Genomic DNA, 20,170 nt, shown 5'->3' with positions numbered 1-20,170 from the left:
TTCCAGCCTCCCTCCTAGTGTATCCATCCATCCTTCGCTCCATCCTTCCCGCCTCCCTCCTAGTGTATCCATCCATCCTTCGCTCCATCCTTCCCGCCTCCCTCCTAGTGTATCCATCCATCCTTCCCTCCATCCTTCCAGCCTCCCTCCTAGTGTATCCATCCATCCTTCCCTCCATCCTTCCAGCCTCCCTCCTAGTGTATCCATCCATCCTTCCCTCCATCCTTCCCCCATCCTTCCATCCCCCCTCCTAGGGTATCCATCCATCCTTCCCTCCATCCTTCCCCCATCCTTCCAGCCTCCCTCCTAGTGTATCCATCCATCCTTCCCTCCATCCTTCCATCCCCCCTCCTAGTGTATCCATCCATCCTTCCCTCCATCCTTCCCCCATCCTTCCAGCCTCCCTCCTAGTGTATCCATCCATCCTTCCCTCCATCCTTCCAGCCTCCCTCCTAGTGTATCCATCCATCCTTCCCTCCATCCTTCCAGCCTCCCTCCTAGTGTATCCATCCATCCTTCCCTCCATCCTTCCAGCCTCCCTCCTAGTGTATCCATCCATCCTTCCCTCCATCCTTCCCCCATCCTTCCAGCCTCCCTCCAGTGTATCCATCCATCCTTCCCTCCATCCTTCCAGCCTCCCTCCTAGTGTATCCATCCTTCCCTCCATCCTTCCAGCCTCCCTCCTAGTGTATCCATCCATCCTTCCCTCCATCCTTCCCCCATCCTTCCAGCCTCCCTCCTAGTGTATCCATCCATCCTTCGCTCCATCCTTCCCGCCTCCCTCCTAGTGTATCCATCCATCCTTCGCTCCATCCTTCCCGCCTCCCTCCTAGTGTATCCATCCATCCTTCCCTCCATCCTTCCAGCCTCCCTCCTAGTGTATCCATCCATCCTTCCCTCCATCCTTCCAGCCTCCCTCCTAGTGTATCCATCCATCCTTCCCTCCATCCTTCCCCCATCCTTCCATCCCCCCTCCTAGGGTATCCATCCATCCTTCCCTCCATCCTTCCCCCATCCTTCCAGCCTCCCTCCTAGTGTATCCATCCATCCTTCCCTCCATCCTTCCATCCCCCCTCCTAGTGTATCCATCCATCCTTCCCTCCATCCTTCCCCCATCCTTCCATCCCCCCTCCTAGTGTATCCATCCATCCTTCCCTCCATCCTTCCAGCCTCCCTCCTAGTGTATCCATCCATCCTTCCCTCCATCCTTCCCCCATCCTTCCAGCCTCCCTCCTAGTGTATCCATCCATCCTTCCCTCCATCCTTCCCCCATCCTTCCATCCCCCCTCCTAGGGTATCCATCCATCCTTCCCTCCATCCTTCCCCCATCCTTCCAGCCTCCCTCCTAGTGTATCCATCCATCCTTCCCTCCATCCTTCCATCCCCCCTCCTAGTGTATCCATCCATCCTTCCCTCCATCCTTCCATCCCCCCTCCTAGTGTATCCATCCATCCTTCCCTCCATCCTTCCCCCATCCTTCCATCCTCCCTTCTAGAGTATCCATTCATCCTTCCCTCCATCCTTCCCCCATCCTTCCATCCCCCCTCCTAGGGTATCCATCCATCCTTCCCTCCATCCTTCCCCCATCCTTCCAGCCTCCCTCCTAGTGTATCCATCCATCGCTCCATCAATCCACCCCTCCCCATCCCGTCCATCCATCCCCCCTCCTAGTGTATCCATCCATCCCTCCATCCTTCCATCCTTCCCTCCATCCTTCCAGCCTCCCTCCTAGTGTATCCATCCATTGCTCCATCCATCCATCCACCCCTTCCCATCCCCCGTCCATCCATCCATCCCCACTCCTAGTGTATCCATCCATCGCTCCATCGATCCACCTCTCCCCATCCCCCGTCCATCCATCCCCCCTCCAAGTGTATCCATCCATCGCTCCATCGATCCACCCCTCCCCATCCCCCGTCCATCCATCCCCCCTCCAAGTGTATCCATCCATCACTCCATCGATCCACCTCTCCCCAACCCCTGTCCATCCATCCCGCCTCCTAGTGTATCCATCCATCGCTCCATCCTTCCATCCCCCCTCCTAGTGTACCCATCCATCGCTCCATCCTTCCCTCCATCCTTCCAGCCTCCCTCCTAGTGTATCCATCCATCCCTCCATCCTTCTACCCTCCCTCCTAGTGTATCCATCCATCCTTCCCTCCTAGTGTATCCATCCATTGCTCCATCGATCCACCCCTCCCCATCCATCCATCCCTCTGAGTGTATCCATCCACTCTCCTCAACCCTACAACTGTCTATTCACCCATCCCCGGGTATCCATGCTGTGACAGTGCACTCCATATGATTATATGGACATATGCTAATGAGTGTGACTATGATGTAACTGGAATATGCTTCATGCAAAATGTCTCTTGTAACGGATCGTTACAAAGCTTATAATCTACAGAGTGTGATCATCCTGTTTGTATGAATGTACCACTCTTGTATCTGAAAGTAGAAATCTGAAATATAACTCTGAGGGCCAATTGTAATTATGCAAAGTGTGGGCCATTAATGGTGCTTTGGAATCTTGATGACTCCCATTAACCAGGACAATTGTCTGCAGATGGGTGTGTTTTACCTGTAAGTCTTCCTGTATACGTGTGTGCTGGCAAGAGGGCAATGATGTCTTGCAGTGACATGTGATCATGTCACCTGAACTGGAATCCATCTTTAATCTGGTGTTTTTCCATGCAGAAGGAGGGGTGGGGACCCAGAGAGGGACAAAGGATTCCCACCTTGTGCCAAAGGTATATAAGGGGGAGGAACAGGACAAGGGGGGCTGCAGTCATGAGAAATCCCCTAGCCACCACCTGAGCTGGAACAAGGGCTGTACCAGGGAAAGGACTGGGCCCAGACCAGGATGGCGTCTCCAGTCTGTGACAGAAGCTGATTGGAACCTCTGAGGGTGAGATTTTATCTGTGTTCACTTTCTGACTGTATTAGGCTTAGACTTGCATGTTTTATTTTATTTTGCTTGGTAATTCACTTTGTTCTGTCTGCTACTACTTGGAACCACTTAAATCCGACTTTCTGTATTTAATAAAATCATGTTTTACTTATTAATTAACCCAGAGTATGTATTAATACCGGGGGGGGGGATACAGCTGTGCATCTCTATCAGTGTTATAGAGGGCAAACGATTTATGAGTTTACCCTGTATAAGCTTTATACAGAAGGTGCACTTCTTAAGCTGTTTTCAGTTCAGCCTGCAGCTTTTGGGGGACGTGGTTCAGACTTGGGTCTGTTTGTAGCAGGCTAGCGTGTCTGGAGCAACCAGGCAGGGCACTGAACCCCCAATTGGCAGGGAAAATGGGCTCAGAGGTAGTCTCAGCACATCAGGTGGTAGTTCCCAAGGGGGTTTCTGTGATCCAGCCCATCACAGTGTCCGAAATACAATGGGGTTTCCCCGCACAACTGTCCTTTGTTCCAGTTTCTTTCAGGTATCCTGGGGGGTGGAGCCAGCTGACGACTATATGGAGGGGGGTCTCCCAAGGCTTTACATAGTTTCTCCTTGTGGGTCTAAACCCCTCCCTCCCCCTGTGTAGAATCCCCTCTACAAGCTGGAGTTTTGGAGTCACATGGGCGAGTCACATGTCCCTGCAATACTCAGTTCTCTCCAGGAAGCTCCCAGGAAAGCTCAGATGTGGACTGGCATCTGTCAAGGTCCATTGTTCACCAAGTACTTCCATGTACTTCAGTAACCCCCTCACACTTCGCTGATCACATCTGCCTGAGGTGCTTCCTACAGCAAACACTTGAAATAGAAGCATCAAGCCAACGCTCATAACTTCCGATATAAAAATGATAAATGAATACGAATAGGATGAAAACATTCAGTAGAACGTAACCTGTGCAAAGATGTGTGACATGGCCTATATAGCATAAACGTATCGCAGTTATGTCATATTTACATTCATAAGCATATTTCTATAACGCACTATGGGGTGCGTCACACATCCCTCCCTCCCAGAGCCTCCATCCAGTATATCTGTCCCTCCCCAGACCTCCACGTGCTCCCGTCTCGCCCTTCGCCCCCTATCCCAGCCTGTCCCTCCCCCAGGCCCGCCCTGGCCCTGCTCACCGCGCAGCCGTCGGTGAGGGCCGTGATGTAGGGGCTGTTGTCGTAGCTCATGTCCTCCTCGTTGGCACCCCGGAGGCGCAGGGCGCGCTGGTGGTCCCCAGAGGGGGCGCTGCGCCAGGCCACCGAGCGCTGGCAATGGTAGGTGAAGTTCTGCCGGGCGGCCACGCTGAGTAGCCGCAGGAAAGTGAGCTGCACCGCACCCACCGGGCGCCCGTCCGCGTCCACGTACGAGAACTGGGGGGGGGGGGGCAGGGACACATTAGGGGGAGATGCACATGGTGGCCACCCTCCCGCATTCCCCACTTGGGGCAAGGCATGAGGAGCCCCTGCCCGGGGGGCACTCAGTGGGGATCAGAGTCTGTGCTCCGTGGTGAAGGGCGCCAGAGGCAGGGAGAGAGATGGACAGAGATGGAGACAGACAGGCGGGCAGAGCGGATGACAGGGGATGGACAGCTCCAAGGACAGGGGCATTAGGGCTGACCAGATGTCCCGCTTTAATAGGTACAGTCCTGATTTTTGGGTCTTTTTCTTATATAGGCTCCTATTACCCCCTACCACTGTACTGATTTTTCACACTTGCTGTCTGGTCACCCTAAGGGCATGGACAGAGCCACAGACGCGTTTCTCTGGTGTGGATCTGCCACGCCGCAGACAGAGGGACTCAGGGCTGGACAGACATTAGATGGGCGACTAGCCGGGCAGACAAGACTCCAGGTGGGTCTAGGGATGGGTAGATTCCAGAACGGGTGGATTGATGGATCAGATGGAGGAGAGTCTGGGGCCAGAGGGAGACACCCTCGGGGCTAGGCACAGAGGGGGATTCCAGGGGGGGATGAATGACAGAGGAGTTTGAAGGCTGGACAGACTAACGTTAGCTGGAGGGGGGTGCGGTCACTGGAGACCACCCTGCAGACCGCAGGTGTCAGCGGGGGGTCAGCGTTGGAGTTGGGGGGTACAGGAGGTTTCTGTGCACACACACACACACACACACACACGATCAGGTGGGGCCTGTCTCTGGGGCTCATTCAGAGGTGCCAGGGTCGTGTACCAGGGGCGTGAGCTGTATTATCAGGATGCAGGATCCCCGGGACCAGGACGGCTGTCGAGGTGACCCTGGTGGTGTCACCGAGCCCAGGACACCCCCACCAGCCGCCCGGCCTGGCTCTCACCTTTCTTCCTTCCCGGAACTGGCTGAACCAGCGCGGAGGCTTCTCCTCCTGCCACGCAGACATCTGGACCTGGCGGGGGAGACCAAGAGAGACGGGCTCAGGGGGGCGGCAGCTGGAGGTGTCCCACATGCACTGACCCTGGCTGGGAGCCGGGGGCGAGGCTGGGGCTAAATCCTTCCTTCAGCCACCACCGCTGATCTAGTGCCAAAACCAGACAGCGGCAGCTTGGGACTGTTATAACAGGAAAGAACCCAGGAGTCCTGACTCCCAGCCCCCTCTGCTCTAACCCACCAGCCCCTACTCCCCTCCCAGAGCTGGGATAGAACCCAGGAGACCTGGCCCCTAGCCCCCGCCCCCCGCCCCCCATTACACTCACCTTCTGTGTCTCTTTGGTGGGGAAGAGGCAGGTCTCCCCGCCAGCCGTGAAGTCGCAGTGCACCTTGAAGGAGTCCCGGGAGCAGCCCTCGTTGGGGTCGATCCAGTACTCGCCTGGAGGTGGGGAGGGTCAGTGCACAAAGAATCCTCTTCGTTCCCCCCCAGCCCCAAGCCACCCCTGCAGCCCAGCCCCTAGCGCCGCCGTGGGGCAATGGGGAGCCCTGACTGCCCAGGCAGAGCCCCCTGCTGCCCCCGCCCCACTCCCTGCAGCCCAGCCCCTAGTGCCACCCTGGGGCAATGGGGAGCCCTGACTGCCCAGGCAGAGCTCCCTGCTGCCCCCTGCCCCCACCCTCTGCAGCCCAGCCCCTAGTGCTGCCCTGGGGCAATGGGGAGCCCTGACTGCCTGGGCAGAGCCCCCTGCTGCCCCCAACTCACCCCCTGCAGCCCAGCCCCTAGCGCCGCCCTGGAGCAATGGGGAGCCCTGACTGCCGGGGGAGAGCCCCCTGCCCCCCCACCCCCTGCAGCCCAGCCCCTAGCGCCGCCCTGGGGCAATGGGGAGCCCTGACTGCCTGGGCAGAGACCCCTGCTGCCCCTGCCCCGCTCCCTGCAGCCCAGCCCCTAGCACTGCCCCGTCTCTCATCCAGCCCGGCCCGGCACTCACCGTCGGGCAGGTCAGGGTGGCAGAGCCGCAGGTCCTGGCAGGTGCGGGCCGGGTTGTCCTGGGTGCCCATCGGGTGCTTCATCTGCTCGATCTCCCGCTTGAGGGTGCTGAGGGAGCCGAAGATCTCGTCCATGCCGCCCGCATGGCCGTGAGCCCCGTCCGCCGCCATCCCCTCCCCGTCCTCGCCCACCAGCTGGCTGGCATCGATCGACCTCTTGCTCTTCCTGGGCAGCTGGATGGGCAGTGGCTGGATCACCTCCCCAGGGGGGCCCTGCGCCGGCACAGCACCGTCAGTGGGGCAGGGGCTGGGGAGATGGGGCGGAGAGAGGGCAAGGGCAGGGCGGGGACGGCAGGGACAGTGTGGGGCAGGGAAGGAAGGGTCGGGGGTACAGGGGGAAGAGTGGGGCAGGAGGGGCAGGGAGGGAAGGAGCAGGGTGGGGCAAGGGGGCAGGGAGGGCAGGGGGCCGGGTAAGTAATTGAGCCGGGAAGAGGGAAGATGCTGCGAGCGAGAGATGGGGGGGAGCAGAGGGAAGGGCAGAGAGGGATGGGTGGCAGAGCAGGGAAGGAAGGGGGCAGGGCGGGGCAACGGGGCAGGGAGGGAAGGGGGCAGGGCGGGGCAGACAGCAGGGTAAGTAACCGAACCAGGAAGGGGAACGATGCTACGAGCGAGAGATGGGGGGGAGCAGGGGGAAGGGCAGAGAGGGATGGGGGGCAGGGCAGGGAGGGAAGGGGGCAGAGCGGGGCAGACAGCAGAGTAAGTAACCGAGCCGGGAAGGGGGACAACGCTGTGAGCGAGGGATGGGGGGGACCAGGGGAGCAGCTGCTGTGCAGGGAATGGACAGTCCAAGGCAGCAGGTCGAAGGGAAGCAGGGTGAGGGGGCCACTCACCGGGTGTCCAGGGGGGCCAGGGACGCCTCGCTCACCCTTGGGGCCGGCTTGTCCCTGGTGGGGAGAAAACAGAGAAGTCAGCTGCCTGTAGGGGTAGGGGGGTGGGGGGGAGGGCACTCCCTGCTGGGGCACCAGGGTCAGTGCTTACCGTGGCTCCTTTCGCACCCTTGGGACCGGACGGGCCCTGCAAAGCAAAGACAGGACAATCAGAGACACGGGGGGCTGGGAGTGGGGGACCCTGGCAGCCCTCAGGCCGGGGTGGGGCAGTGTGACAGGATGCACCCTGTATTCACACCCCTAGTGAGGTCCCTTTGCACACCAGTGACTGGCTGGTCCGTGCGCTCACGGGGCCCCACGGAGCCACGTCGAACACACATCACGGACATGCTGCAATCACGACTGACAGGTCTGGGGAGGCGACAAGGGCCTACGTCCAGCCAGGCACCGCACCCAGCAAGCGGCCGTGCTCTGGCACGGGGCCGGGGCAGGAACAAGCCGGTCTGAGGCCAGGGCTACACTGCAGACTCTATCGGTGTAACCACGTCATTTGGGGCTGTGAATAATCCACCCCTAAGCGAGGCAGTTAACGCCGACCTGCTGTGGGAGAGCTCTGCCCGCCGACACAGCGCAGGCCCCTCGGGGAGGTGGATTAACTCTGCCGACGGGAGAGCTCCCCAGCATCAATGTGCCCTGGGCTCAGCACAACGGCCCCCCGCCCGACTCCACGTCCCCTCGCGCCGGGGGACAGAGCGTTATCTGGGGGGCCCCTGGGGGACAGAGCGTTATCCAGGGGCCCCTCGGGAGCGGGCAGGCATGTCCCAGGGGCTGAGCTATCCAAGGGGGGCGGACACCCCACCCTCTCACTCCCTACACAGGCCTGGGGGGCTGGGTGGGGTGGGGGGTGGGCTGGGGTCACCCTGTAGCACTAACCCAGGCTGGTGGGCCAGGCATGACCTGGGCGTGGCTGGCAGGTGGCATCTGTACCCAGTTCTTGGGGGGAACATGCTGGGGAGGTTGTGGGGGGTCCAGGCTGGGAGCTCCAGCAGCAAGGCACTGCAGGGCACCCCAGGATACCGGGCAGGCAGTAACACAGCCCCTGCCCCAGTCTGGACCGCACCCCGTAGTGTCACGGGCAAGCTACAGGGGATGCCCAGACACAAGGGTGAGGGGTAGATGACAAAACGGGGCCCATTACAGGTGATGCTCAGATGGGGGGGGCTATGGGGTGAGGCACAGAAGGTCAAAGGTCACTCACAGGAAGTCCCGGGGGGCCAGCGGGGCCGATGGGGCCGGTAGCACCAGGGATCCCCTGCAGGGCGAGAACAGAGCAGAATTAGCATGAGACCAGGAGCACCCCAATTAACCCCTCACACGTTAGACCTCACAAGGGCTACCATGTTTGCCCCCCCGTCTGCCCTGGGTCCAACACAGCCTCCTCCCTGGGCAGCCCTGCTCACCACTCTCACCTCCACCCTCAGAGCAGTGATTAGAACCCAGGAGTCCTGGCTTCCAGCCCCCTCTGCTCTAACCCACCAGCCCCCACTCCCATCCCAGAGCCGAGGAGAGAACCCAGGAGTCCTGGCTTCTGGCCCCCCAAGCTCCCACTGCTCCCCACATGGCAGGGGTCTCTGGCGGTGGAGAACTCCCCCTTTCCCGATACTCACGGTCTCTCCTTTGGACCCCAGGGAGCCCTGCGGGCCAGGCAGGCCCCGGTCCCCTTTCTCTCCCTGCTCGCCCGGGGGCCCGATCAGACCAATCAGACCAGGGTGGCCCTGGGAAAGACACAGTGGTCAGTGCAGGACAGACAGAAGGGGGACGGCATCGAGGGCTGGGTGTCGGACAGACAGACAGACGGGCTGCATGCTGGGGGCTGGGCGTGTCGGTACGGGCAGCGTGTGGGGAGGGGTCTGCGTGCGGGTCTCTGCCCTGGGCGCTCACACACCCTCGTGCCCCTTGTGCGGGCTGTGGGACGTGCGCCTCAGGAATACTAGTAGGCGTTTGTGCTGACGTGTCTGGTTCACACTGACTTGTGTATCTCCTGTGCCACGCTCATGATGCGCGTGTCGTGGGCGTTCCCATCTCTCGGTGCATTCACCCACACTGTGTACCACGTGTGCTGACATGTTCCCTGGCACTGCGTGGCGTGGGCTGGCGCCACGTGGCACATGCTGGTGCACACTGGTGCACGGGGCATGCATCATTCCCCCCCCCACATGGGTGTGTTCTGTGCATTCATACACAGGCTGTGCACCCCCCGTGTGCCCCCCGCTCACCTTCTCTCCTTTGGGTCCGGAGTCCCCTTTGAGGCCTGGCAGCCCCGGAGGGCCCTGCAGGGAGACACAAGCAGAGCGGTTAGCCAGGGAGGGGAGGGGGGCTCCATTGCATGGGAGGGCAGAGTCACACTCACCACAGGTCCAGGGGGGCCCGTCTGGCCCGTCGCGCCCGGCTTGCCTTGTTCTCCCTGCGGCGGATGGAGGGGAGAGGTTAGCGCTAAAGGCTGCCCCAACCATGCCCTGGGGCTGCCCCCCACAGCCCAGCCCCAGAGTCCCCATCCCTCTGCTCTAACCCACCAGCCCCCACTCCCCTCCCAGAGCCAGGGATAGAACCCAGGAGTCCTGGCTTCCAGCCCCCCCTGCTCTAACCACCAGCCCCGACTTCACTCCCAGAGCTGGGAGAGAACCCAGGAGTCCTGGCTCCCAGCCCCCCCTGCTCTAACCCACTAGCTCCCACTCCCCTCCCAGAGCCAGGGATAGAACCCAGGAGTCCTGGCTCCCAGCCCCCCCTGTTCTAACCCACTAGCTCCCACTCCCCTCCCAGAGCCAGGGATAGAACCCAGGAATCCTGGCTCCCAGCCCCCCTGTTCTAACCCACTAGCTCCCACTCATAGACTCATAGACTCATAGGTCAGAAGGGACCAATATGATCATCTAGTCTGACCTCCTGCACAAGGCAGGCCACAGAACCCCACCCATCCAATTTTATAACAACCCCTAACCCAGGACCGAGTTATTGAAATCCTCAAAATTGGTTTGAAGACCTCAAGCTGCAGAGAATCCACCAGCAAGCGACCCATGCCCCACGCTGCAGGGGAAGGCGAAAAACCTCCAGGGCCCCTGCCAATCCGCCCTGGAGGAAAATTCCTTCCCGACCCCAAATATGGCGATCAGCTAAACCCTGAGCATGTGGGCAAGACTCACCAGCCAGCACCCAAGAAGGAATTCTCTGCACTAACTCAGTTCCCATCCCATCCAACATCTCCCCGCAGACCATTGAGCAGACCTATCTGGTGGTAATCCAAGATCAATTGCCCAAATTAACGATCCTATCATAACATCCCCTCCATATACTTATCAAGCTTTGTCTTAAAGCCAGAAAAGTCTTTTGCCCCTACTACTTCCCTCGGAAGGCTGTTCCAGAACTTCACTCCCCTAATGGTTAGAAACCTTCGTCTAATTTCAAGTCTAAACTTCCTAATATCCAGTTTATACCCATTCGTCCTCGTGCCTACATTAGTACTAAATTTAAATAATTCCTCTCCCTCCCTAGCGTTAACCCCCCTGATATATTTATATAGAGCAAGCATATCCCCTCGCAGCCTTCTTTTGGCCAGGCTAAACAAGCCAAGCTCTTTGAGTCTCCTTTCATAAGGCAGGTTTTCCATTCCTCGGATCATCCTTGTAGCCCGTCTCTGAACCTGTTCCAGTTTGAATTCATCCTTCTTGAACATGGGACACCAGAACTGCACACAGTATTCCAGATGGGGTCTCACCAACGCCTTATATAACGGTACTAACACCTCCTTATCCTTGCTGGAAATACCCTGCCTGATGCATCCCAAAATCGCATTTGCTTTTTTAACAGCCGTATCACATTGGCGACTCATAGTCATCCTGCTATCAACCAGTACCCCAAGGTCCTTCTCCTCCTCCGTCGCTTCCAACTGATGCGTCCCCAACGTATATCCAAAATTCTTATTATTAATTCCTAAGTGCATGACCTTGCACTTTTCACTATTGTATTTCATCCTATTTCTATTACTCCAGTTTACAAGGTGGTTCAGATCTTTCTGAATAGTATCCCTGTCCTTCTCCGTGTTAGCAATACCCCCCAGCTTTGTGTCATCCGCAAACTTTATTAGCACATTCCCGCTCTTTGTGCCAAGGTCAGTAATAAAAAGGTTAAATAAGATCGGTCCCAAAACCGATCCTTGAGGGACTCCACTGGTGACCTCCTTCCAGTCCGACAGTTCACCTTTCAATACGACCCTCTGGAGTCTCCCCTTTAACCAGTTCCTTATCCACCTTACAACTTTCATATTCACTCCCAGCTTTTCCAATTTAACTAACAGCTCCGTGTGCGGAACCGTGTCGAACGCCTTACTGAAATCTAGGTAAATTATATCTACCGCATTTCCTTTATCTAAGTAATCCGTCACCTTCTCAAAGAAGGAGATCAGATTGGTTTGGCACGATCTACCTTTAGTAAATCCGTGTTGCAATTCATCCCAATTACCATTGACCTCTATGTCCTTAACTACTTTCTCCCTTAAAATTTTTTCCAAGACCTTACATACTACAGACGTCAAGCTAACAGGCCTATAATTACCCGGATCACTTTTATTCCCTTTCTTAAAAATAGGAACTACATTAGCAATCCTCCAGTCATACGGCACAACCCCCGAGTTTATCGATTGCTTAAAAATTCTCGCTAACGGGCTCGCAATTTCACGCGCCAGTTCCTTTAATATCCTCGGATGGAGATTGTCCGGGCCCTCCGACTTCGTCCCATCGAGCTGTTCAAGTACGGCCTCTACCTCAGTTGCGGTAATATCCACTTCCATATCCTCATTCCCGTTTATCATCCCTCCATCATCGCTAGATTCCTCACTAGTCTTATTAAAAACTGAGGCAAAGTACTTGTTTAGATGTTGGGCCATGCCTAGGTTATCCTTAACCTCCATTCCATCCTCAGTGTATAGCGGCCCCACTTCTTCTTTCTTTGTTTTCTTCTTATTTATGTGGCTGTAGAACCTTTTACTATTGGTTTTGATTCCCTTTGCAAGGTCCAGTTCAATGCAGCTTTTAGCCTTCCTCACTTTATTCCTACATGTTCTGACCTCACCAAGGTAGCTTTCCTCACTCCCCTCCCAGAGCCAGGGATAGAACCCAGGAGTCCTGGCTCCCAGCCCCCCTGTTCTAACCCGCTAGCTCCCACTCCCCCGCAGAGCCGGGACAGGACCCGGGCGTCCCACTGGCATCACTGGCTGTCACTTACCACTGAGCCAGGGATGCCTCTCAGCCCGTCAGGCCCCTGCTTGCTGGTCGGTCCCTGAGGCCCCACGGGGCCAGTCTTGCCAGGGGGTCCCACGGCGCCTGGCTCGCCCTGGGGGACAGAGGGGCAGGGTGAGCTTGGCGATGGGCGACACAGTCACAGCTGTGGTGGGGGCTCCTTGGCGTCACCGCACCCCGTTGGGGTCAGAGGCCATCCTGGGGCTCCCTGTCACACCGACCCCAGAGCATCATGGGACAGGAGCCCTTGGCGTGGCCAGGCCGCGGCCTGGCTGGCTGCACCGAGAGCTTCCAGCCTGGGCTCTGGGACAGACCCAGCTGTGCCTCGTCTGCGGGGAGCTCCAAGCTGGGTCTGACCCCAGGGGATCCGGGACCCGACACCTCCCCAGCAGAGACCCCACCCCAGGGGGGGGGCGGGGCATGGAGCCTGAGTCACTTACCTTAGTGCCCTTCTCGCCCTGACGCCCCTCGGGACCCGGAGAGCCTGCGGGACCCTGCAGAGAGAGGAGACAGGGATGAACAAGGGAATGGGGCACAGGGCCTGTCCCCTCTAGGGAGCACTGGCTCCCATCTGGGCCCAGGGCAGGGACCGGCTGGCTCAGGGGGGCAGGGAATGGGGCCTGGGGCCTGTCTCCTCTAGGGGGCGCCGGCTCCCACCTCACCCCCGGGTGGGGACCAGCTGGCTCAGGGGGGCAGGGAATGGGGCCCGGGGCCTGTCTCCTCTAGGGGGCACTGGCTCCCACCCCGCCCCCTGGGCAGGGACCGGCTGGCTCAGGGGGGCAGGGAATGAGGCCCGGGTCCTGTCTCCTCTAGGGGGCGCCGGCTCCCACCCCGCCCCAGGGCAGGGACCGGCTGGCTCAGGGGGGCAGGAAATGGGGCCCGGGGCCTGTCTCCTCTAGGGGGCGCTGGCTCCCACTCCGCCCCCGGGCAGGGACTGGCTGGCTCGGTGTGGGGCGGGAGGAGTCCCTGGAGCTAAGCGGTTTCCCTGTTATTAGCTGCTGCGCTCTGGCCCAGGCATTTCACTCGCTGCTGGGGACGGGAAGGAATTTCCTGCCCTTGGTGCCAGCCCCACCCTCCCGGCAATGAGATTCCCACGGAGCTGGATTTGTGTGTGTGCATCTCTGCTGCCCCCTGCTGGCGGGTCACTGTGGCTGCAGACGAGGTGGGTGCCTGGCGTGGGGGGGTCTGCGTAGGTCAGAGTCCTGTCGCACAGTGGCTGGGACAGGAGGCGCGTCCCTCACACCCCCTGTGCAGTGAGACTCTTCTGCCCTGCTCCTGGGGGACGGCAGGAGGAGGGGAGTGACCTGGGCAGGGGAGGGGGGTCCAGACAGACCCATCACTTACCCTCTTCCCTGGGGGGCCTGGAGGGCCGTTCTCTCCTGTCGGGCCTGGCGAGCCCTATAGAGAGAGAAAGAGCTGGAGTTAGGAGAACCAATTTAACCCAGAACATCATGAAGAGGGGAACCCGGAGAGGTGAGGAACCTGATCCAGAACATGAGGGCAAGGAGAACCCAGAGATGGAGGTCTGATCCAGAACAGGGGAACCCAGAGTACAATCAGAGAGGGAGGATCCGGAACATCAGAGGTGGGTTCCAATTCAGAACATCGGAGGAGCCAATCAGGAAGGTTGGACAGAAAGGAATCCAGAGAAGGACCCGATCTGGAAAGAGGGGGCTTGTGGAGTCTGATCAGACTGTTGGAGGGACTCGGGGGGGGGGGAGGGGGCTGGGGACACAGGTGGGGTGTCCAGTCCAAATGTCAGGGGAGATCCATTCCAAACCATCGGGGGGGGGACCCCATCAGGGCCCCGCTCGGTAGCCCTGGTCACTCACCAGCTGCCCGGGTTCCCCATCCTCGCCTCGCTCGCCCTTCGCCCCGTCCTGGCCCTGGAGGGGGAAAACAAGCCCTGAGTCAGAGGAGGCCTCAGCAGGGACCCCAAACCCCAGCCAGGGGGCTCCAAACCCAGCTGCATGCCCCCTGGGTCCCCACCCGACCTCCGAGCATCTCCCCTGCCCCCAGACTGCAGGGACCTGGAGGGCAACGCATGGGACTGTTACTTACCCTGGGGCCCATTTCACCTGGGGGGCCTGGATCCCCTGGGAAACCAACAGGACCCTGGAAGAGACAGGAATGAATTAGCCTGAGCCACCTTCTCCTACAGCCAGGCACAGAACCCAGGAGTCCTGGCTCCCAACACCCCCCCCCCACCCTGCTCTAACCACTAGACACCACTCCTCTCCCAGAGCTGGAATAGAACCCAGGAATCCTGGCTCCCAACACCTCTCTGCCCCGCTCTAACCACTAGACTCCACTACCCTCCCAGAGCTGGGGAGACAACTCAGGAGTCCTGGCTCCCCCTCCCCTGGTCTCTGCGCCACGTCACTCACGGGGTTCCCCTTGGGCCCATCGTCTCCAGGGGGCCCTTTCCCTCCAGGGGGTCCAGCTGTGCCAGCGGCTCCGGTTTCTCCTTTCTCCCCTCGCTCTCCTCGTGGGCCCTGGGAAGGAGACAGAACGGAGGGGGCAAGGTGTCAGTGTGGGGTCCGTGGGCACAGGGAGGATGGGGGGAGTGGCCTGGCAGGGGGCAGAGCTCTGGGGGTCAGCTGTAGGGGAGGGATCCCAGCCTCAGTGTCCCTTGGGGAGATCCACCATGTGGGCAGGGGAAGGAGTCTCTTTGGGGGGGGCTGTCATGGGGGAGAGGTCCTAGCCCCAGTATCTCTGGGATGGGGTCCACAGCCCGGGGAGAGGGAAGCACTCCAAACTGGGGGGGGGGGTTCCTGCTGGAAGAAAGGGGCTCCGGGGTGGTTCTCACTGGGTGGGGGAAAGGCCAGGCCTGGCCCTAGGACTCCCCCCACAAGGCAGGGGATAGATGGGCCCTGAGGGGCCCTTGTCTGGGGGGGAGCAGTGCTCTGGGGGTCCCTGACAGGAGACACCCCAAGGAGGGGTCCCTGGCTGGAGGCTGACAGCTCTGGGTGGGCCTTAATAAGGAAGAGACACATGTGGGGAGCTGGCCACTGATCCCCATGGGGGCAGGGCCCCAGTAGAGGGGATGAAGGAGGGTTCGGGGGGCTCCTTGGTGGGGGAAGGAGCAGGTGCGTCCCATGAGATAGCGTCTGTGCCGCCAGGTGGGGGCGAGGACCGCGGGGAAGCCCCGGGGGGGTAGGAGAGGGACAAACAGGGGGAAGGGGTTTCCCAGGGGGGTTAGTGGCCGTGCTGCCAGGTAGGGTGTGCGAGGAAGCAGGGGCAGGGGGGCCCAAAGACTCACCTTGACTCCTGGCTCCCCAGGGATGCCAGGGGCCCCCGACTCACCAGGCTCACCCTGAAATGGGAGAAACGTCAGTGCTCGCACTCCAACCTGTCCCCCTGGATGGTCCCAGGGACACAGCGTGGCAGCACCCCACAGGCCCTGTGTCACTAGACCCCACTCCCCTCCCCTCCCCTAGCCGGGAGAGAACCCAGGAGTCCTGGCCCCGCTCCCCTCCCCGAGCCACGAGAGAACCCAGGAGTCCTGGCCCCGCTCCCCTCTCCGAGTGGCGAGAGAACCCAGGAGTCCTGGCCCTGCTCCCCTCCCCGAGCCGCGAGAGAACCCAGGAGTCCTGGCCCCGCTCCCTCCCCGAGCCAGGAGAGAACCCAGGAGTCCTGGTCCCACTCCCCTCCCCAAGCTGGGAGAGAACCCAGGAGTCCTGCCCCAGCTTCACATTCCCCTGGGCGACTGGTGGTGGGTCCCTTTGACTCCTGCAGTCTGTGACTCTGAGTCCCCCCATCTATTCTCGGGCCATGGGGAGAACAGGGTGGCCTGCATTGCCCCTCTGCACAAGGACAGTGACTTGTCCAGTCTCAGGCTGCAGGGCAGCAGGGTCAGGAAGGGAATTGCTCCCCAAGACTCAATCAGCTGGAGACAGGCACCACACAGCGGGGCACTGCTCTGAGGGGCTCCAGAGATACCTCTGTCTGGCTGCTGAGTCTGGCTCACATGCTGGGGGTCCCCAGACTGGGGGCAGGGAAGGAATCTCCCCCAGGACACACAGCCGAGGCCCTTGGGAGGTTTCCTGTTCCCCCGCAGCGCGGGGTGTGGGTCACTGGCTGAGCTCAGCAGATCAGATCCCTGCCATCGCAGGGGTGTCGGCCCTTGGGGTCCCTCGGTCCCTCCTAGGCTCAGCTGTTGTGGCCCCAGGCTCGGTCCCCTGGGCGCTGATACGTGTCGGTCCAGCCAGGTCACGGGGCTGGGCACAGGGTGACAGGAAGTGATTCTCCGCCTGCTGCTGTCCAGGGGCCGGGCTGGAGCGAATGGGCCCTTCTGGCTTTGAACTCCATGAAATCTACCAGCCCCACTCTGCCCCCTCGGGGCTGGGAGAGAACCCAGGCGTCCTGCCTCCACCTACCTTCTCTCCGGGGGGGCCCAGATTGCCGATGCCTCCAGGGCCACCTTGGGGTCCCTGCAGGGGGAGAGAGCAGAGCTGGTTACCTCCGGGGACGTGCGGGGCAGGGCTGAACGGGTGCGGGGGGCGAGGGAGGAACTTACATCTGCTCCGGAGGGTCCGGCTGGGCCACGTGGGCCCGGTGGTCCGGGGGGGCCCTGTGGGGAGAAAGAACAAGGTGAGGGGGGCTCTGGAACATTCCCACCTGGGGGGAGCTCGGAATGGGGGGCAGCCGGTGTCACTTACCATGGGGCCCACGTCACCTGTCTCACCCTTCTCCCCCGCCGGGCCCGGCAGACCCTAAGGAGAGACAGAGCATCAGTGCGGGGCACATCTGGACTGGGGGGAGGGGGCTGATCAAGGGGCACATCTGGATCCAGGGAGTTGGGGGAAGCAGGCAGCACATCTGGATTTGGGATGAAGAGGGACTTAGACCTAGGACATATCTGGATCTGGAGGATGCAAGGGGGGGAGAGATGGAGGGACACATCTGTTTCAGGATGGGATGGTGGCCTAGAGGGAGGGACACATCTGGAGCAGGGATGGGGAGAGGGGACCCAGACAGAGGGGCACATCTGGATCCAGGTAGGTGTGGAGGAGGGCACACAGGGATTGGTTCCCCCCGCCTCCCAGAACAGCTGGCTCGGGGGTGGGACCCAGCAACAACTGGCCAGGGGTCGCACGGTCATGCTGCCCAGCAGTTTGGGACAGGAAGTGAAGGGGAATCCTGTCCCTAGCTAGAACTGCACCATGGGGCAGGAGTTACTTAGGGAGGCCGGAATGGGTGGCTAGGGCTGGGCCCATGGCTAGGCAAGGGGGTTCGGGTCGGGTTGGGTCTGGGTCCAGGGGGAGGTCGGAGACAGGTGGGAGGTATAGAGCATGGGGCTGGGCCAGGGACAGGTGTAGGGTTGGGGCTATGGCTAAGTAAGGGGGCTCTGGTCGGGTCGGGTGTGGGTCCAGGGGGAGGGCGGGGAAAGGTGGGAGGTATAGAGCATGGGGCTGGGCCAGGGACAGGTGTAGGGCTGGGCCCATGGCTAGGTAAGGGGGTTCGGGTCGGGTCGGGTCTGGGTCCAGGGGGAGGGCGGAGATAGGTGGGAGTATAGAGCATGGGGGCGGGGCCAGGTGTAGGGGTGGGGCCAGGGCACTGGAGTGGCTCAGTGAGGGGCAGAAGGGGAAACCCTGCAAGGCCAGTGACAGGCCCCACTCACCTGCAGCCCGATGGGGCCAGGCGGCCCATTGAATCCGCGGGTTCCTTCGTCGCCCTTTGCCCCAAAATGGCCCTGGGGGCCCCGAGCGCCTGGCTCCCCATCAGCCCCCTCGACACAGACACAAGAGAGAGTCAATGACAGGCCTCGAGCGGCCCCGGAGAGATGGGACTCGCTGAGCGGGCGAGGGGGGGGGAAGGTCTCGGCGCTGTGGGAGCAGCGGGAACCCCCACCACCACCATTCCCTGGAATCCCAGCCATGCTCCTGCAGTGCGATGTGGGGCCCCTGTGCCATCAGAAACCGAGCACCTCGCCTCATGGCATGAGTGAGGGGCCGGGACACTGCGCTGCCAGGAGACAGGGACCTTCCACCCGGCATGGAGCAGACCAGGCTCCATCGCCCTCAGCTACGTTCCCCCCGCCCACATGGAGCCAATCTGGCTCCATCACCCAGGCCCTGCACGGACCTGACCTGGGTCCATCATCCAGCCTGGCAAACAGAAGACCCAGCTCCATCATCCTCAGCTCTGTCCCGCAGCCCAGCATGGAGCCAACCCGGCTCCATCACCCCCACCCTGCATGGAGCAGACCCAGCTCCATCCCCCTGCCCTGCACAGAGCCAACCAGCTCCATCACCATCAGCTCCACCCGCCGCCCTGCATGGAGCCAACCCAGCTCCGCTGTCCGGCACTGCCCCGTGCTACCAGCCACAGAGACCCTCCGCCCTGTGCTGCAGGAGGCTGTCTGAGGGGTGCAAGGTACTTACGGCTGCTCCAGGCTGCCCGACTGGGCCCATGGGACCTGGGGGGCCTGGGGGACCCTGGAAGGAAGGAGACGGGGGTCAGTGATGCTGAGACACAGAGATACCCCAGGCAGGAATTGGTGGGGGGGGAATCAGCCCCAGTCTGGGGTCAGGGGAGCCCCCAGTTCCTACTCACGTGTTCTCCCTTGTTGCCTTTGCCACCCTTCCGGCCCGGCTCGCCCACCTCGCCCTGCAAAGAGGAGAAGGGGGGGTTAGCCCATTGTCATGGGGGGGACAGGACACAGACACAGATGGGGCCTTACCTTGTCGCCGTCCTCACCAGCACCCCCTGGGGGCCCCGCTGGGCCGGGAAGCCCAACTGGACCCTGGACTCCGTCGCGGCCAGCGGGGCCTATGGGACCTTTCTCACCCTAGGAAGAAACAGAGGGGAGTGAAGTGCAAAGAACCCTGGAGTCCTGGCTCCCTCCCACTCCCCGTTCTAACCCACCCAACCCCCATCCTCTCCCAGCACTGGGGACAGAACCCAGAAATCCTGGCTCCCAGCCCCCCTGCATTTGACTAAGCCCTGCTCCCCCCATGCCCTCTACTCACAGGAACTCCTTTCTCTCCAGCGGGGCCTGGTGGCCCTTGGGGGCCCGGTCTTCCTGGGGGTCCGATGGGGCCGCCCTGCCCAGGGCCACCTCTCTCGCCGGGGGAGCCCTGGAGGAGGAGAGAGGAGGAGTCACTTGCTGCCCCCCGTGACGAAGTGGGGCTGGTTTTAATGTTTCCTCTGAATACTGTGGGGGGCCTCAGTTTCTGGTTGAGACACTGTCTCCGTGGCAACTAACGGCCAGGGCCCTTCCCCCCTGCAAGGGGATGCTAAAGGTGGGGGAGAACAAAGAGATCAGGTGACCTCCTAGCCCGGGAAAGAGACAAAGGCCAGAGAGGAGGGGCTGGAGGGAGTTGCAGTTGGGAGCTGGCTGGGGACAAGCAGTGAGGGCAGATGTGGGGGTCTGGCTCGCTGGGCCCCAGAATGGACCCAGCTGAGGGGTCCCATTCTCTGTACCTACAAGCTCTGTTTTAGACCCTGTTCCTGGCATCGAATGAACCTCTGTGTTACTGGCTGGCTGAGAGTCACGTCTGACTGCAAAGTGGGGGTGCAGGACCCTGTGGCTTCCCCAGGACCTCGCTGGGGCGGGCTCGCTGTGGGAAGCGCACGGAGGGGCAGAGGGTGCTGAATGCTCCAAGGAGAGACCCAGGAGGTGAAGCCGTGTGAGCTTCTTGCCCTGCAGATAGTCTGCTCCAAGGGAGAGGAGGCTCCCCGAAGTCCTGCCTGGCTTGGT

At 60.8% G+C, this 20,170-nt stretch overlaps 1 protein-coding gene across 1 annotated transcript in view; it reads right to left on the bottom strand.

The window, feature by feature from the left end:
• The window catches only part of LOC127032741 (collagen alpha-2(XI) chain-like), a 52,356-nt gene that overhangs the window by 2,564 nt on the left and 29,622 nt on the right, over window positions 1–20,170 (bottom strand). The window contains exons 35-59 of the mRNA XM_050920243.1: window positions 19,440–19,547; window positions 19,151–19,258; window positions 19,024–19,077; window positions 18,852–18,905; window positions 18,089–18,196; window positions 17,127–17,180; window positions 16,985–17,038; window positions 16,845–16,898; window positions 15,728–15,781; window positions 14,853–14,960; window positions 14,527–14,580; window positions 14,298–14,351; window positions 13,810–13,863; window positions 12,906–12,959; window positions 12,452–12,559; window positions 9,585–9,638; window positions 9,451–9,504; window positions 8,842–8,949; window positions 8,433–8,486; window positions 7,326–7,361; window positions 7,178–7,231; window positions 6,290–6,560; window positions 5,630–5,742; window positions 5,254–5,322; window positions 4,085–4,318 (exon numbers count right to left, since the gene is read on the bottom strand). Coding sequence (XP_050776200.1) covers window positions 4,085–4,318; window positions 5,254–5,322; window positions 5,630–5,742; window positions 6,290–6,560; window positions 7,178–7,231; window positions 7,326–7,361; window positions 8,433–8,486; window positions 8,842–8,949; window positions 9,451–9,504; window positions 9,585–9,638; window positions 12,452–12,559; window positions 12,906–12,959; window positions 13,810–13,863; window positions 14,298–14,351; window positions 14,527–14,580; window positions 14,853–14,960; window positions 15,728–15,781; window positions 16,845–16,898; window positions 16,985–17,038; window positions 17,127–17,180; window positions 18,089–18,196; window positions 18,852–18,905; window positions 19,024–19,077; window positions 19,151–19,258; window positions 19,440–19,547 — 2,127 coding nt within the window. The remainder of the gene's footprint in view (window positions 1–4,084; window positions 4,319–5,253; window positions 5,323–5,629; window positions 5,743–6,289; window positions 6,561–7,177; window positions 7,232–7,325; window positions 7,362–8,432; window positions 8,487–8,841; window positions 8,950–9,450; window positions 9,505–9,584; window positions 9,639–12,451; window positions 12,560–12,905; window positions 12,960–13,809; window positions 13,864–14,297; window positions 14,352–14,526; window positions 14,581–14,852; window positions 14,961–15,727; window positions 15,782–16,844; window positions 16,899–16,984; window positions 17,039–17,126; window positions 17,181–18,088; window positions 18,197–18,851; window positions 18,906–19,023; window positions 19,078–19,150; window positions 19,259–19,439; window positions 19,548–20,170) is intronic.

Source organism: Gopherus flavomarginatus, chromosome 12 (genome assembly GCF_025201925.1).
Source record: "Gopherus flavomarginatus isolate rGopFla2 chromosome 12, rGopFla2.mat.asm, whole genome shotgun sequence".
Classification (NCBI taxonomy): Eukaryota; Metazoa; Chordata; order Testudines; family Testudinidae; genus Gopherus; species Gopherus flavomarginatus.
The sequence above is the reverse complement of the archived record's forward strand: the minus strand, read 5'-3'. Positions and strand labels throughout refer to the sequence as shown.